This window comes from Rana temporaria, chromosome 10 (assembly GCF_905171775.1).
Source record: "Rana temporaria chromosome 10, aRanTem1.1, whole genome shotgun sequence".
NCBI lineage: Eukaryota > Metazoa > Chordata > Amphibia > Anura > Ranidae > Rana > Rana temporaria.
In genome coordinates this window covers 6483663-6499504 of record NC_053498.1, presented here as the reverse complement: position 1 = coordinate 6499504, position 15842 = coordinate 6483663, and the positions used below count along the sequence as shown (strand labels likewise).

The 15842-nt window shown below is 43.8% G+C and overlaps 1 protein-coding gene across 1 annotated transcript in view; it reads left to right on the top strand.

The window, feature by feature from the left end:
* The window catches only part of LOC120916226 (IgGFc-binding protein-like), a 117905-nt gene that overhangs the window by 62958 nt on the left and 39105 nt on the right, over positions 1-15842 (top strand). Inside the window, exons 16-23 of the mRNA XM_040327087.1 lie at positions 845-1173; positions 3157-3727; positions 5833-6431; positions 7267-7831; positions 9668-10245; positions 11789-12359; positions 14136-14335; positions 14422-14563. Coding sequence (XP_040183021.1) covers positions 845-1173; positions 3157-3727; positions 5833-6431; positions 7267-7831; positions 9668-10245; positions 11789-12359; positions 14136-14335; positions 14422-14563 — 3555 coding nt within the window. The remainder of the gene's footprint in view (positions 1-844; positions 1174-3156; positions 3728-5832; positions 6432-7266; positions 7832-9667; positions 10246-11788; positions 12360-14135; positions 14336-14421; positions 14564-15842) is intronic.

The following is a 15842-nucleotide window of genomic DNA, read 5'->3' as shown; positions in this document are numbered from 1 at the left end:
ACTGCGACGGGCGTAAGTACGTTCGTAAATCGGCATATCTCGCTCATTTACATATTCAACGCGTAAAACAATGGAAGCGCCCCTTGAGGCCAGCGTAAATATGCGCCCAAGATACGACGGTGTAGGAGACTTACGTCGGTCGGATGGAGCCAAAATTCAGGCGTATCTTATTTCAAGAATCAGGCGCAGAGATATGACAGCGCATCCGTGCACTTACAAGGCGTATCAGAAGATACGTCGGCGTAAGTGCTTTCTGAATCCGGGCCTATAACTTTTGTGCAAACCAATCAATAAACGCTTATTGAGATTTTTTTTACCAAAAATATGTAGAAGAATACGTATCGGCCTAAACTAAGGAAAAAAACTTTTTTAGATATTTTGGGGATATTTATTATAGGAAAAAGTAAAAAATATTGTTTTTTTTTTCAAAATTGTCGCTCTTTTTATGTTGATAGCACAACAAATAAAAACAGCAGAGGTGATCAAATACCACCAAAAGAAAGCTCTATTTGTGGGGAAAAAAAGGACGTCAATTTTGTGTGGGAGCCACGTCGCACGCCCGCGCAATTGTCAGTTAAAGCGACGCAGTGCCGAATTGAAAAAAGGGCCAAGTGGTTAGCGAATTTGTCTAAATTTGTTAAAACATGAATTTGGAACGAAACAAATTGCACGCGTCTAAATTGTTGTCAGAACCTTTTATAGAATTTCACAGGCAATAAACATTACAAAATCCCCAAACACTAAACAAAATCCTTTCAGGGGGCTGATGCACATGTGTTGCTTTATTGCTATTACTTTCTGCCGCCCAAATTTGTCTTACAATAATTTCTTTTTGGTGTTATAGATCCCTGCAAGTCCAAAACCTGCCGTGTGAAGGAGAGCTGCCGAGTCCAAGAGGGAGTTGCAGTTTGTGTGCCGGATTACGACGGCGTGTGTTGGGCATGGGGCGATCCTCACTACAAGACTTTGGATGGCAAAGAATATGACGCTCAGGGCACCTGCAACTACATCTTGGCTCAGTACATTGGTAACGATACGGGCCTGGAGCCATTCAAGATTACCACCAAAAATGAGAACAGAGGGTCTCAAGATTTCTCCTTTGTGAAGAAGATGGAACTCACTATATATAACATTAGGGTTTCAGTACAAACTGGAGAATTTCCTGCAATACGAGTAAGTAGGTATTTTGATAACAGAAAAAATAAATGGGTCTAATTAGCCAGAAATTATCTCAATTGTTTAACCACTTAACCACTTCCATACTGGGCACTTACGCCCCTTCCTGCCCAAGCCAATTTTCAGCTTTCAGCACTGTCGCACTTTGAATGACAATTGCGCGGTCGTGCTACACTGTACCCAAACAATTTTTTTATCATTTTGTTCCCACAAATAGAGCTTTCTTTTGGTGGTATTTGATCACCTCTGCGGTTTTTATTTTTTGCGCTATAAACAAAAGAAGAGTGACAATTTAAAAAAAAAACACTATTTTTTACTTTTTTATTTAATAAATATCACAATTTAAAAAAAAAAAAAACGTTTTTTTTTCCTCAGTTTAGGCCGATATGTATTCTTCTACATATTTTTGGTAAAAAAAAATCGCAATGATCATATATTGATTGGTTTGCGCAAAAGTTATAGCGTTTACAAAATAGCTGATAGATTTATGGCATTTTTATTTTATTAATTTTTTTACTAGTATTGGCGGCGATTTGCGATTTTTTTACTGTCACCGTGTCATTGCGGCGAACACATCGGACACTTTTGACACGTTTTTGGCGCCATTCACATTTATACAGCGATTAATGCGATAAATATGCACTAATTACTGTATAAATGTGACTGGCATTCAAGGGGTTAACACTAGGGGGTGAGGGAGGGGTTAATATGTATCCCTAAATTGTGTTCTAACTGTGGGGAAAGGGGGGTGACTGGGGGAGGTGACCGATGCTGTGTCCCTATGTACAAGGGACACAGATCGGTCTCCTCTCTCCCCTGACAGGACGTGGAGCTCTGTGTTTACACACAGAGCTCCACGTCTTGTCCCTGTAGCCGCCGATTCCGAGTGCCTGGCGGACATCGCGACCGCCAGGCACACGCATCGGCATCTCGGGGACGCGCCGGGCGCGCGCGCGCGGCCGCCGGCGCGCTCGCGCGCCCCCCAGTGGCCGCAAGAATACAGGACGCCAAATGACGTCCTGTTGAATTTTCAGAGTAACCGTGGAGCCGTCATTTGACGATGGCCCGGTACTCTAGTGGTTAAGGACCGCCCACTGTAGATATACGTCAGCAGAATGGCACGGACAGGCATAATCACGTACCTGTACGTGGCCCTTTAAATGCCTGCTGTGTGGTCGCGAGCGTGCCGCCGCGCTCGTGACCCTGTCGCCTTCCCCGTGAGTCGGACCACGGGTCCCGCGGACTCTATCGCCGTGGGGATGCCCACGATCATCTTCCGAAGGTATAGAGCGGGGAGATGCTCATATTTGGACTATAATGCAATAACAGAAAAAAAATGTTGTTTGAGAAAAAATGGCCCTTTAAGAGCTATGGGCGGAAGTGACGTTTTGACGTTGTTTCCGCCCTGCTATGGTATGTAGACGGGTGGGAGCCATCTTCCCCTTACTCATATCCATACCAAGCAGGAGAGAGGACCCGATCGCCTTTTCCCGATGCCGATAACGGTGATCTAGCGGTGAATCCATCACAGAGAACACCATTATCGGAAACCGGAAAGCCTGCTGAAGAGATGGATACCTGGGTTATGGCAGCTAGCTGTTGCCATAACAGAGATATCCCTCTTCAAAGTGCTGACGTATATATACAGTGGGCGGTCCGGAAGTGGTTAAGAGATTGAAGAAACATCTAGAGCAGTGCTGGCGAACCTTGGCATCCCAGATGTTTTGGAACTACATTTCCCATGATGCTCAACTACACTGCAGTGTAGTTGAGCATCATGGGAAATGTAGTTCCAAAACATCTGGGATGCCAAGGTTCGCCATCGCTGATCTAGGGGTTTAAAACTCCAATATCCACCAAACTCTGACTTATTAGTTTTAAGCGGTATAAACCTTTAAATCAAGTCTTGCATTTTTTGGTGAGATTTTTTTGTTAACCAAACAATATGCAAGGCAACTGATATTTTTACTATTTTGACAGGTTAATGGTGAGTTAACCAATTTGCCAGCCACACTTGCCAATGGAAAACTCAAAGCATATCAAAGTGGCTTCACAGCCACTTTGGAGGCGGACAATGGTGTCAAGGCAACATTTGACTGGAACTGGTTCTCTACCGTGACCATCCCCAGCAGCTATTACAGCTTGATGTTTGGTCTCTGTGGCAACTTCAACCAGGATCCAAACGATGACCAAAGAGCTCAGGATGGAACATTAATTAGCTCTATTACCGACTGGCTCGTAGCATGCAAAGAGGACGATCAAGATCATTTCTGCTTCGACTCTTGTCCTGGTCAGTGTTCCACCTGCGATGAAAAGAAGAAGGATCAGTACAGGAGAGATCATCAGTGTGGTTTAATTGTCAAAAAAGATGGACCTTTCAGAGAATGCATCGGGAAAATCAGCCCCAACAAGGTTTTTGATTCCTGTTTGTTTGATGTGTGTGCAAACAATGGTGCTAAAGTCATTCTGTGTCAAGCCCTGGAGACGTTTGCAACTGCTTGTCTTAATGAAGGGATTAAACTCTATGACTGGAGGACACCCAGTAATTGTAGTAAGTGCACTTTATTTTATGAAATGTATTCTAATGTAATTCAAACTAATTCACATGAATATATGATAGATAAAAGGGTTAAAGCAAAGTAAAAAATGTTTTTATTTTTTTAAGTCATGCTACTGTAGCACTACCCCCTAAGGAGCTGCTGGATATTTTCGGGCGGCATGTTACCTCTATTTCTTCGCCGTCCAGGGTAATGGATGACAGTTGAAAAAGTTCAATGTCCACACTTCACACGTCCTTTTTAAAGATTTATTTGCTGAACTTGGTAAAGAAATAAAAGAAGTGATTGAAGAGGTGGAAGGATAACAGGTGCTAAGTTCAGGTGCAGTATTTCAATCGGGAAACACTCCTGCTTCCTGCGACACAGCTTTCGTCGCCACTCTAGCCAGAGTGAGTATTACGCACCCAGATAGGCCTCTCTCACTAGCCTAGCAGCCGAAATGGCGCACGGAATATGGTACAGTCTCTGCCACAGACCTAACCATAGATGGAGACACTTTTCAGTCCGGAGTCCTCAGGATTCAGCACCCAGATCTCTCCAGATTAACTTCTTGTAGAACTTGGAACTGACAGGTGATCACCATCAAGCCTTTCAGTAAACGGTGCATCCTTCAATGAAGTTCAGGGACAAGGGCATTTTGAAAAAAAAATGAATTTTATTTTTATTTTACTTAATTGTTTTTATTTTTACATATTTTTTTTACATTTTTTTATCGCTTTTATTCCTTTTACAAGGAATGTAAACATCCCTTGTAATATGAATCAGTGTGACAGGTCCTCTTTATGGAGAGATGTGGGGTCAATAAGACCCCACATCTCTCCTCCAGGCTTACAAGCATGAAATCGGTGAAAAAAAAATCACCGATCACATGCCGACAGCCACGATTGCGGCTTTGTTTTCTTCCGGGTACCGGGTCTGACATCATAACGTCGTGCCAGGGCCTCCGACGGTCATAGAGATGACTGGTGACCGGTCACCAGTCATCTCTATGCTTTCAAGCAGCGCCGACCGATTCACTCTCCGGGCCCCCGATGGCAGAAGCATCGGATGGCGGCGGGAGGGGGGACGTCCCCTCCCGCTGCCTATAAGAATAATCAAGCGGCGGAACTGCCGCTTTGATCATTCTTATCATGCACAGAATCAGTGGCTGAAGACGGTGATATCTGAATGATGCCTGTAGCTGCCCCCATCATTCAGATATCACCGCACAAACCCAAAGACATCCAAGGGACGTCCTCGGTCGTCAAGAGGTTAACTTAGAACTATAGGAAAAACTTTGTGTTTTATTTTGGATAGAGTAAGAGAGGGTTATAACCCATGTCCATGTTTATGCCATCTGTATCCCATTGGGAAGATTTACCTTCACTTCCTGTCCCATAGCCAAAACAGGAAGTGAGCAGAAATCCCTGCAAATTAAGGAAACCCCTTGAGGTCCCCCAGGTCACCAGAACCAATGTCCCCAATGCAGGGCTGGTGCAAGGATTTTTTACACCCCAGGCGAAACCTAATTTTGCCGCCCCCATTGGCCCTACCCCTCACTCCACTCCCTGTAGGGGGCTCTGAAGAGGTTAAGTGTATCTTAGGGTGTGATTATAACTGTTAGGGGTGTGGCTATAAGTGACATGTCACTGATCGTTGTCCCTGATGAGAGGGAGTATTCAATCAGTGACATGTCACTAGGAAGAACGGGGAGATGTTGTGTTTACACTGACATCTCCCCGTTCTTCAGCTCTGTGACCCAATCGTGGGACACTGGCAGACATCGAGTCGGGGGGTCCCATGGTCATGGAGCTTGCAACAGGGTCGCGAGCACACTGCCGGCGGCGCGCGCACGACCACACGGCGGCAAAATTAAAGGGGACGTATATATACGCCTATTTGCCCAGCTGTGCCATTTTGTCGGCGTATAAGTTTGTGCGGCAGTCGGCAAGTGGTTAAAGTTTTTTTTGCAATATTTATTGATTTAGCAAGGCATACTTGTATGCCAAATAATTCTACCTAAAAAAAAGGCATTGTAAGTTCCTCGGGGGAGGGAACTAATGTAAACGGTAGCACGGTATAAATATTGCTGATCACTAATTTCATTTATCCATTTCAGCAAAGATATGTGAAGATCCGAACAGTCATTATACTGCCTGTGGAAACGCCTGTCCAGCCAGTTGCTCTGACAGAACTGCCCCGTCAACATGTAAGAAACCCTGTGTAGAAGCCTGTGAATGCAAACAGGGCATGGTACTAAGTGGGGACAGATGTGTTTCCGTCTCAAGCTGTGGTTGCCAATACAATGGACGGTATTACGAGCCTAACCAGTCTTGGTATGATGAGAAATGTACTGTGCGCTGCAAATGCGATCCAGGATTAGGTATGCCCGTTTGCCAGGCAACAAGCTGTAAAAAAAGTGAGAAGTGTATGGTGGACGATGGGAAACGCGGCTGCTATCCTACTCAGTACACAACATGCACAGTCTCTGGTGATCTCCACTATACCACATTCGACAAACTGAGATTTAGCTTTACGAAAACCTGCATCTACCAGCTGGTAAAGGTAACCTCGGATGACCCTTCCCTGGTCAAGTTTGCCATCAAAATCCAGAATGAACACCGAGGTAACAGAGCAGTGGCCTTTACTAAAGCTGTGACGTTGGAGGTCTACAACAAAACCATAACCATCAGTAAAGAATTTCCAATGAAGATAAAGGTAAGGCAATTAATTAGGAAAATGTTATATATATATATATATATATATATATATATATATATATATATTAATTTTTTTTTGACCTTTGAAGTAAAAGAAATATCATCTGTCACATGTTATAGTCCAGTGTGTGGCACTTAACCACTTAACCCCCGGACCATATTGCTGGTCAAAGACCAGAGCACTTTTTGCGATTCGGCACTGCGTCGCTTTAACTGACAATTGCGCGGTTGTGCGACGTGGCACCCAAACAAAATTGGGGTCCTTTTTTTCCCACAAATAGAGCTTTCTTTTGGTGGTATTTGATCACCTCTGCGGTTTTTAGTTTTTGCGCTATAAACAAAAATAGAGCGACAATTTTGAAAAAAAATTATATTTCTTACTTTTTGCTATAATAAATATCCCCCAAAAATATATATATAAAAAAAAATTCCTCAGTTTAGGCCGATAGATATTCTTCTACATAAAAAAAATCGCAATAAGCGTTTTTTTATTGGTTTGCGCAAAAGTTATACAAAATAGGGGATAGTTTTATGGCATTTTTATTAATATTTTTTTTTTACTAGTAATGGCGGCGATCAGCGATTTCTCGTCGATTCGGACACTTTGCATTAAGGTGAAAAAAAAAATTCTTTACAACTCCTTTAAATTATAATACACTGCATGACGTTTGAACTATGGTCAGCAAGCTTACAATCACCAAAAAGTGGGCTTTTAGTTAGGTAAGCCCCCCTCAATAAAAAAGGAGGGACACAGAGCAGCCATAGTGTCAGTGAATTGGAAGCTGTTGTAGGAAAAGCATAATAAATATGAAATCTACCTATCTTTATTTTAGGTTGATGGACAATATACTTGCTTACCGTACTATTTTGAATCAACGAAGATTGTTGCCTACCTATCGGGATCTGATTTGGTCCTCATGACAGACTTCAACTTAAAACTGACTTCTGACGGAAGGGGCTATGTACGTGTCACCTTGCCGAACACGTACGCTGGAGCTGTTAATGGTTTATGTGGCAACAACAATGCAGATCGCTCTGATGATTTCACTATTGGCAATGGTGTTAAAGCCAAAACTAGTGAAGAATTTGGTGACTACTGGAAGGTGGGAGAAGTAAAAGGATGCACAAGCGAGTGCACCAACTGCCCAAAATGCACTGATGCAGAGAAGGACACCTACAAGAGTGACCAGTATTGTGGTCTTCTCATCAAACCTGATGGACCATTCGTTCAATGTCACTCTTCGGTTGACCCGACTCCATTCTTTGAGGACTGCAAATCTGATGCCTGTGCCTACAAGGGTCACCAGTCAGTTGTCTGCAACATCCTTGCCTCCTATGTTTCAGAGTGTCAGAAAAATGGTTCCACGGTCAAGGAATGGAGGACTCCATCTTTTTGCAGTAAGTTTGGTCTAAAGCCTCATACACACGATCAGTCCATCCGATGAGAACGGTCTGATGGACCGTTGTCCTAGGTTAACTGATGAAGCTGACTGATGGTCCGTCGTGCCTACACACCATCAGTTAAAAAACCAATTGTGTCAGAACGTGGTGACGTAAAACCCAACGACGTGCTCAAAAAACGAAGTTCAATGCTTCCAAGCATGATGACTTGACTTGATTCTGAGCATGCGTGGATTTTTAACCGATGGTTGTGCCTACTAACGATCGTTTTTTTCCCATCGGTTAGGAATCCATAGGTTAAATTTAAAGCAAGTTGGCTTTTTTTTTAACCTATGGTTAAATAACCTATGGGGCCCACACACGATCAGTTTGGACCGATGAAAATGGTCCATCAGACGGTTGTCCTCTGGTTAACCTATCGTGTGTACGAGGCCTTAGGCATTGTTCTCATACAAGAAGCCATCCATCTTCAAGACTGAGCTACATTATGTGATTTATGTTCTTCACTATTAGCTAAGTAATATAAAGATATAAAGTAATTTGTAGATAAAGTACTTATACCCCAAACAATTTAAATTTCACTGGTAAGCCTTGAGGTTTCAGATAGGTATTTGCCTCCCTTCTTTTATTAAGATTGTACCATGGGAATTATGTATATTCCCACACACACTTTATTCAATAATGATGATCAAAACAAGATATTGTCCATAATTATTGTACAATAATAACTTTATTGTACAATAAGAACTTTCTCCAAAGAAATCATAGATTGCCTAGATACATTGGATGGTCTTTATCTTGCATATGAATTAATCACTTAAGCCCCGGACCATTATGCAGGTAAAGGACCAGGCCCTTTTTTGCGATTTGGCACTGTGCCGCTTTAACTGACAATTGCGCGGTCGTGCAACGTGGCTCCCAAAAAAATGTATGTCCGTTGTTCCCACAAATAGAGCTTTCTTTTGGTGGTATTTGATCACCTCTGTGTGTTTTTTATTTTGTGCGCTATAAACAAAAATAGAGCGACAATTTAAAAAAAAATATATATTTATTACTTTTTGCTATAATAAATATCCCCCAAAAATATATATATAAAAAAAAATCCCTCAGTTTAGGCCGATACGTATTCTTCTACATATTTTTGGTAAAAAAAAATCATTCATTGTTTAGTTTTGTTGTACATATAGGGCCAGATTCACAAAGAGATACAACGGTGTATCTCCTGAGTTCTGCCGGTCGCATCTATGCGACTGATTCAGAGAATCAGTTACGCATAGATATTCCTAAGATCCGACAGGTGTAACTGTGTTACGCCGTCGGATCTTATGCTGCAATTCCAGGCCGGCCGCTAGGTGGCGTCTTGTTTTTTTACGCGACAAATATGCAAATGAGGAGTTACGCCGATTGAGAAACGAACGACCGCCCGGCGCTTTTTTTTTACGTTGTATGCGTTCGGCTTTTTCCAGCGGATAGTTACCCCTGGGTCTATGAGGCGCAGCCAATGTTAAGTATGGCCGTCGTTGTTTGCGTAACTCGTCCGTGAATGGGGCTGGACGTATTTGGACCAATGCACGCTGGGAAATTTAGCCGGCGGTGCATGCGCAGTTCAATCGGCGCGGGGACGCGCCTGATTTAAATAGTACACTCCCCCTAGCCGCGGAATTTGAATTGAATTTGAATTTGAAAAACTTGCGGCGGCGGATCGTAAATCAGATAGGTTACGCGGATCTAAAGATCCGCTAACCTATCTGAATCTGGCCCATAGTATCTTATATTTATGTATTTTAAAAATAAGGAACATCTTTAATGTGTAAAGTTTTTTTGTGTTCTCAGAAATGACCTGCTCCCCGAACAGCCACTATGAGCTCCTTGGAAACGGTTGCCCTGCAACTTGTTTTGGTCTGATTGCTCCACCATCTTGTGTACCGTCCTACACCGAAGGATGCTACTGTGACAATGGCTTCATTCTCAGTGGTGAGGACTGTGTGTCCGTACCAGAATGTGGCTGTGTCTTTGAGAACACCTACTACAAAGCTGGGCAAGAGTTCTACGCCGACAGCCTATGCCAGAGGAAGTGTACATGTGGTGCCGATGGTAGAACAACTTGCCAGGACAGCCGCTGTGGAGCCAATGCTGAGTGCAAAGTGGTGGACGGAGTCCTAGGATGCCATCCAAAGGAGTTTGGACAGTGTGTAGCTTGGGGAGATCCACACTACATCACTCCAGATCAACTGTATTACTCATTCCAGGGCACCTGCGCCTACACACTTATTAGGATTAAAAGTCTTAACTTTGAAGTGACAGTAGAAAATGAACCCTATAAAAAAGTGGCGGTAACCAAATCGGTCACAGTGAGATCTGGAAATTTCGTAATTCATTTGGAGAGAGGGAGAGGAAGGATTGCAACAATGGTGAGTAAAATGACTGGTCACTTGTGCGCTTATGATATATTTCTTTAAATTACTCAACAGTGATAGCTGATTGCAAGCATATAATATGTACGCATTGTGTGTGTGTGTGTGTGTGTGTGTATATATTGTGGCAGCAGGCAGGTTAAATTCCCTGGTTGCATCCAGGATGCAGTGTATATATCCCCTAGGTTCAGGCTTTTTGCCAGTTTATACCTCTAGAGGGAGTGCTGGGAGTCCTGCTCGGAAGACTTGATGAGCCCAGCTGAATTAGGTGGGCTCATTAGGTCCTCTACAAAAACTCCCAGCATGCAGAGAGATATGCTCCAACCTGGAACCAGATCTGTGTGAATAGTCTGGGGAGTGTGATCTCTGTGGGGTGAGACCAAGCCTGTGTGGCTATTGATAAGAGATTTAAACAGCAGGGAGTCAGGGACTGGGTACCGCCTTGTGCTGCCCCAGTCCCTGACTCCCTGATGTTTAAATCTCTTAGCAATAGCCACACAGGCTTGGTCTCACCACACAAAGATCACACTCCCCAGACAGATTGATGGCAAACAGCACTATCTCTGCCACTTCCTCTGTCCAGAACCAGCACCATCCAAGACTCTCCAGCCCCCCCCCCCCAAGTCACCAGACAACACCTCAGTGTGGAGTGGCAAACAATAAACTGCTTTATTTTTTCACACATGAACACAAAAGGGATCTCACTTCAAAACACTTCCCCCCAAACCTTGGAAAACAGGGCGGGGTTGAACTGTCCAATGAAAATGAACACACAGGTCAGGTGTGTTCGAACTTCTCATCAGTAAACAGTCTTATCAGCAGGGGGGCTGCTGGAGGAATCCCCCTCCCTCTTTCTTCACAGCAAGACACTTACACATCTCATAATAGTTGAGGCAGACAGCCACAATAGACATTAGAATACAGTCACACCCCAAACCATCACAGCAAATAGTCCAACAACATGATACAGCACACATTATACATATATACAGCATTGAGTTTGTCTAGCACAGATCATTGTGGGGTTCTCATTCACCCTGTTCCCCTATTAGAGACACAGGGTGATTTACACAAAAGAGGTGTGGGGGAAGCTGGACAAGGAGCCTCCAGAACTCTCCAGGGCAAGCTGAGTTCCACAAACCCCTGGCCCAAAGTCACTCCTGTCACAATATATATATATATATATATATATATATATATATATATATATATATATATGTGTAGCACTTCCCCCTGAAGGAGCTGACGGATATTTTCGGGCGGCACATTACCTCTAATTCCTCGCCGCCCAGGGTGATGGATGAGAGTAGAGAAAGTTCTGATATGGACCGCAATGAAATAGATTTTGACCCCTGCTCTAGAGAATTTAGATTTGGCAAAAACATTTCAGCGCCATCTGGTTTTATTTCCTTTTTATCCTTGCAGTTTCGAGATATTTTAACCGCTATGCCAGCACTTGAGTTCAAATGCATCAAATTTTTACGACACTCAGTGTTTCATATATTGTTCAACGTCTATTTTTCTTATTTCCAATCTTTAGATAAATGGAGAGAGATACAACCTTCCCATCCAGTCTCTCAAACGAGAGTTTTGGATAAACCGCCAAGGGAATAACATCATCGTTTGGACTAAAGAAGGGATCACAGTCATGTACGACCAACAGTATTATGTGTCTGTCTGGATACCGAGCACCTTCCGTGGATTAACCGAAGGCCTCTGCGGAAATTTCAACAAAAATCCTGGCGATGACATCCGCCTTCCGAATGGCACTGCCGTCAATGACGTAGCGGTTTTTGGAGAGTCCTGGTCAATAGATAAAAAAAGATCAAACTGCAGAGGATGCTCGGGTGATCAGTGTCCAAAGTGTGATCAAGCCGACTCTGCTCTGGCCAGTTCACCAACAAAATGTGGAATGATTTCAGATCCTCAAGGTCCATTCAAAGAATGTCTTCGCTTGGTAAATCCAGAAAATTATGTCAAGGGCTGTGTGTTTGATGTGTGTAACGGAGGTGGTGGTCAGGAAGCTTTATGCTCCAGCCTGCAAGCCTACACAGCAATATGCCAAGAGAAGGGTGCAAATGTTGGAGCTTGGAGGAACACCTCCAATTGTCGTAAGTCCTGTTTTGTAAATTTACATACTGTATGTCTTTAGTTTATGCCTTAAAACCACATTTTTCAACGATCATCCCATCTCCATCCCTCCAAATGTCTTTATGTTCTTAGCTAGTCTTTGATGGTTCTCTTTTATTCAGGTCATAGTATGGCTAATAGCAGTTAGAAAAATTCAACCAAGGTTCCACCAACATATACAACTCCCCTCCAGTTTTCAGAATTACAGAACCAGTTCAGTTAATCTTGATTAACCACTTCAGCCCCGGAAGAATTGGCTGTGATTCGGCACTGCGTCGCTTTAATTGACAATTGCGCGGTCGTGCGACGTGGCTCCCAAACAAAATTGACGTCCTTTTTTTCCCAGAAATAGAGTTTTCTTTTGGTGGTATTTTATCACCTCTGCGGTTTGAATTTTTGGCGCTATTGCGACAATTTTGATAAAAAGCAATATTTTTTACTTTAATAAATATCCCCCCAAAAAATATAAAAAAACATTTTTTTTTCTCAGTTTAGAGGCCGATACGTATTCTTCTACATATTTTTGGTAAAAGCATCTATTGATTGGTTTGCGCAAAAGTTATAGCATCTACAAAATAGAGGATAGTTTTAATTACATTTTTATTAATATTTATTTTTGTACTAGTAATGACGGCAATCTGTGATTTTTATCGTGACTGCGACATTATGGCGGACACATCGGACACTTTTGGCACCATTCACATGTACACAGCGATCAGTGCTATAAAAATGCACTGATTACTGTGTAAATGTGACTGGCAGTGAAGGGGTTAACCAGGAGGGGGCGCTGAAGGGGTTAAAGGAGAGTTCCAGACTTTTTTTTATGTTTATTAAAAGTCAGCAGCTACAAAAAGTGTAGCTGCTGGCTTTTAATAAACAGACACTCACCTGCTCCACGGTCCACTGATGCTCCGCTCCTTTCCCCCCGTCTCCGGCCGGCGTCTTCATTCTTAGTGTTGGCACTCGACCGTGACAGCTTTCAGCTTCACGGCCGTGCACTCACTGCGAATGCACGATCGTTGCTGCACACTGTGATCAGGCAATCGCCTGGGACCTGTCACGTGTCCCAGGCGATCGCCTACAGGGAGGGGCCGCTGTACAGTAGGTGATATGATGTATCGTTTAAGCGGTCCCTGGGCGGAAGGAGGAAGTGGGACAGGAAGTCCCACTCCTCTTGAAGCCCCCACTCCCCCCCCAAAAAAATTACATGCCAAATGTGGCATGTAAGGGTGCAAGGAGTGGATTAAGTGGAAGTTCCACTTTTGGGTGGAACTCCGCTTTAAGTGTGTCCTTGGGAGTGCTTCTAACTGTAGGGGGGATGGGCTATGTGTGACACAACAGTGATCACTGCTCCCAATTACAGGAAGCTGTGATCAGTGTCCTGTCACTAGGAAGAATGGGGAAATGCTTGTTTACATCAGCATTTCCCTGTTCTTCCTCACTGTGAGACGATCGCAGGTATCCCTGCAGACATTGAGTCTGCGGGACCTGCGGTCAGACTAACGAAGCCTGCAGCGGGCGTGAGCACATGCCCACAATGCTGCGTCTTAAAGGCGGTGTACAGGTACGTTAATCTGCCTGTACGTGCCATTCTGCCAACGTATATCGGCGTGAGCAGGTCGGCAAGCGGTTAAGCAAGCAATTCATGACTTGTATGGTAATACATTTTTTTTTTGCATAGAATTCAAATTTAATAATTTTTAAATAATACATTTCTGTTATACTTTTTTAAATCTTGTGTATCTGATACCCCACAGCACTTTCCTGTCCAATCAACAGCCACTACAGCGTATGTACCCAATCCTGTGATGTCTCCTGCTATGGCCTCCTGGCATCCAGCTCTTGCCGTGAAGAGTGTTTTGAGGGGTGTGAGTGCGACCCAGGTTACGTCTTAGATGGTGATCAGTGCGTTACCATGGACAAATGCGGTTGCATTTATAACAAAAGATATTTGAAGGTAAAAAAAAAAGAGAAATGCATTATTATTTTGGATTGGATAGCTGAAGGTGCAAACTCTAATCGGGTATCATCATCCATTTTTAGGCTGGCGAAACCATGCTAAGTGAGGACTGCGGCCAAGAGTGCACATGTAATCCAATCTTTGGAGTGCGCTGCCAGAACCGTAGCTGTGCCGAGGACGAGATCTGTCAAATTCGGGATGGTTTAAGGACTTGTGCCAACAAAGGTGAGAGTGGTCAGATGAATTGGGAACAATGCCTACTGAAGCCTTAAAACTCATCTGCAAAATGAATTGCATCAGCTGCACTTTTTTATTTTGGAAATAGTAGGGAGGGGTTAGACCCCTGACAAATTAATTTGCCCCATGGGACCCATTGGGGAGCTTTATTTTAAAGGGGTTGTTAACCCTCCCGGTTTTTCATCTCAATGCATTCTATGCATTGAGGTGGAAAACCCGTTGTAGTGCACCAGCCCCCCAGCTCCCCCTTTTTCTCACCAGAGACTGTTTGTTCCTACGCCAGAGATGCACACACCCTCTCTGGTTGGTGTCTCGGCTCTTGATTGGATAGATTGATAGCAGTGCAGCCATTGGCTCCCACTTCTGTCAATTAAATGCATTTTTTTTTTCTATCGAAAGCCCATGGCGTGTGAAACACACTCAAAAAACTTCACCCGGTGCCAAAAAAATGTGCACAACATAAAGAGGTGACACAAAAACATGCAACGGATGTACACAAGCCCTCTAAAATCAGAGGGCCTTGCCCTGAATCCGTTAGGCTTCTGACAGGGAAAAAAGGGTACTTACACTTTGGTCCAACTGGTCGAAACCAGACGGACCCCATTCTCTGGAGGGTCTGCCGAAACAGACCCACCCAAGTACTAGGTGGGGCTCCCCCGAAGGGAGACCCCATGAGAGAGGGCAAACTAAGCCAGAAGGACATGTCCACCCCCTCCCAAGACTTTCAGGGCAGGCCCGAGGACCTACACCCAACCAGTCACACAGTGCAAACCGTGTACAAACATAAAAATACAAAAAAGTGACAAAGGATGAATAATAAGAAAGTGGGGAAAGAGATAGTGAAGAGGAGAGTGAAAGGTGGCCATTGTGCAATACAATGGCTGTCAATCAAATCCAATGACACGGTTGCTGGTGGGGCAGTGCCGGGTCCTGATCTCTGTGTCTATGGACACAGCAGCAGGACATGGGAGCATGCCAGCATGGGTGCCTCTAAGGAGAGTGCCTCTCCGACTGGTCACTCGAGAAGAGAAGGAGCCAGGAGCGCTGTGAAGGGACCCCAGAAGAGAAGGGTCGGGCCACTCTGTGCAAAACCCTTGAACAGTGGAGGTAAGTATGACTTATTTGTTATTTTAAAAGAAAAAAAGGGAACCTTTAGACACTTGTATGACTCGTCCCACGATTTGGGACTGCAAAGTTGCGTGAAAAGTCGTTTCCCATGATTTCCAATGACTACCATTCATGTTAAGACGATTTCAAGTATTGCAGA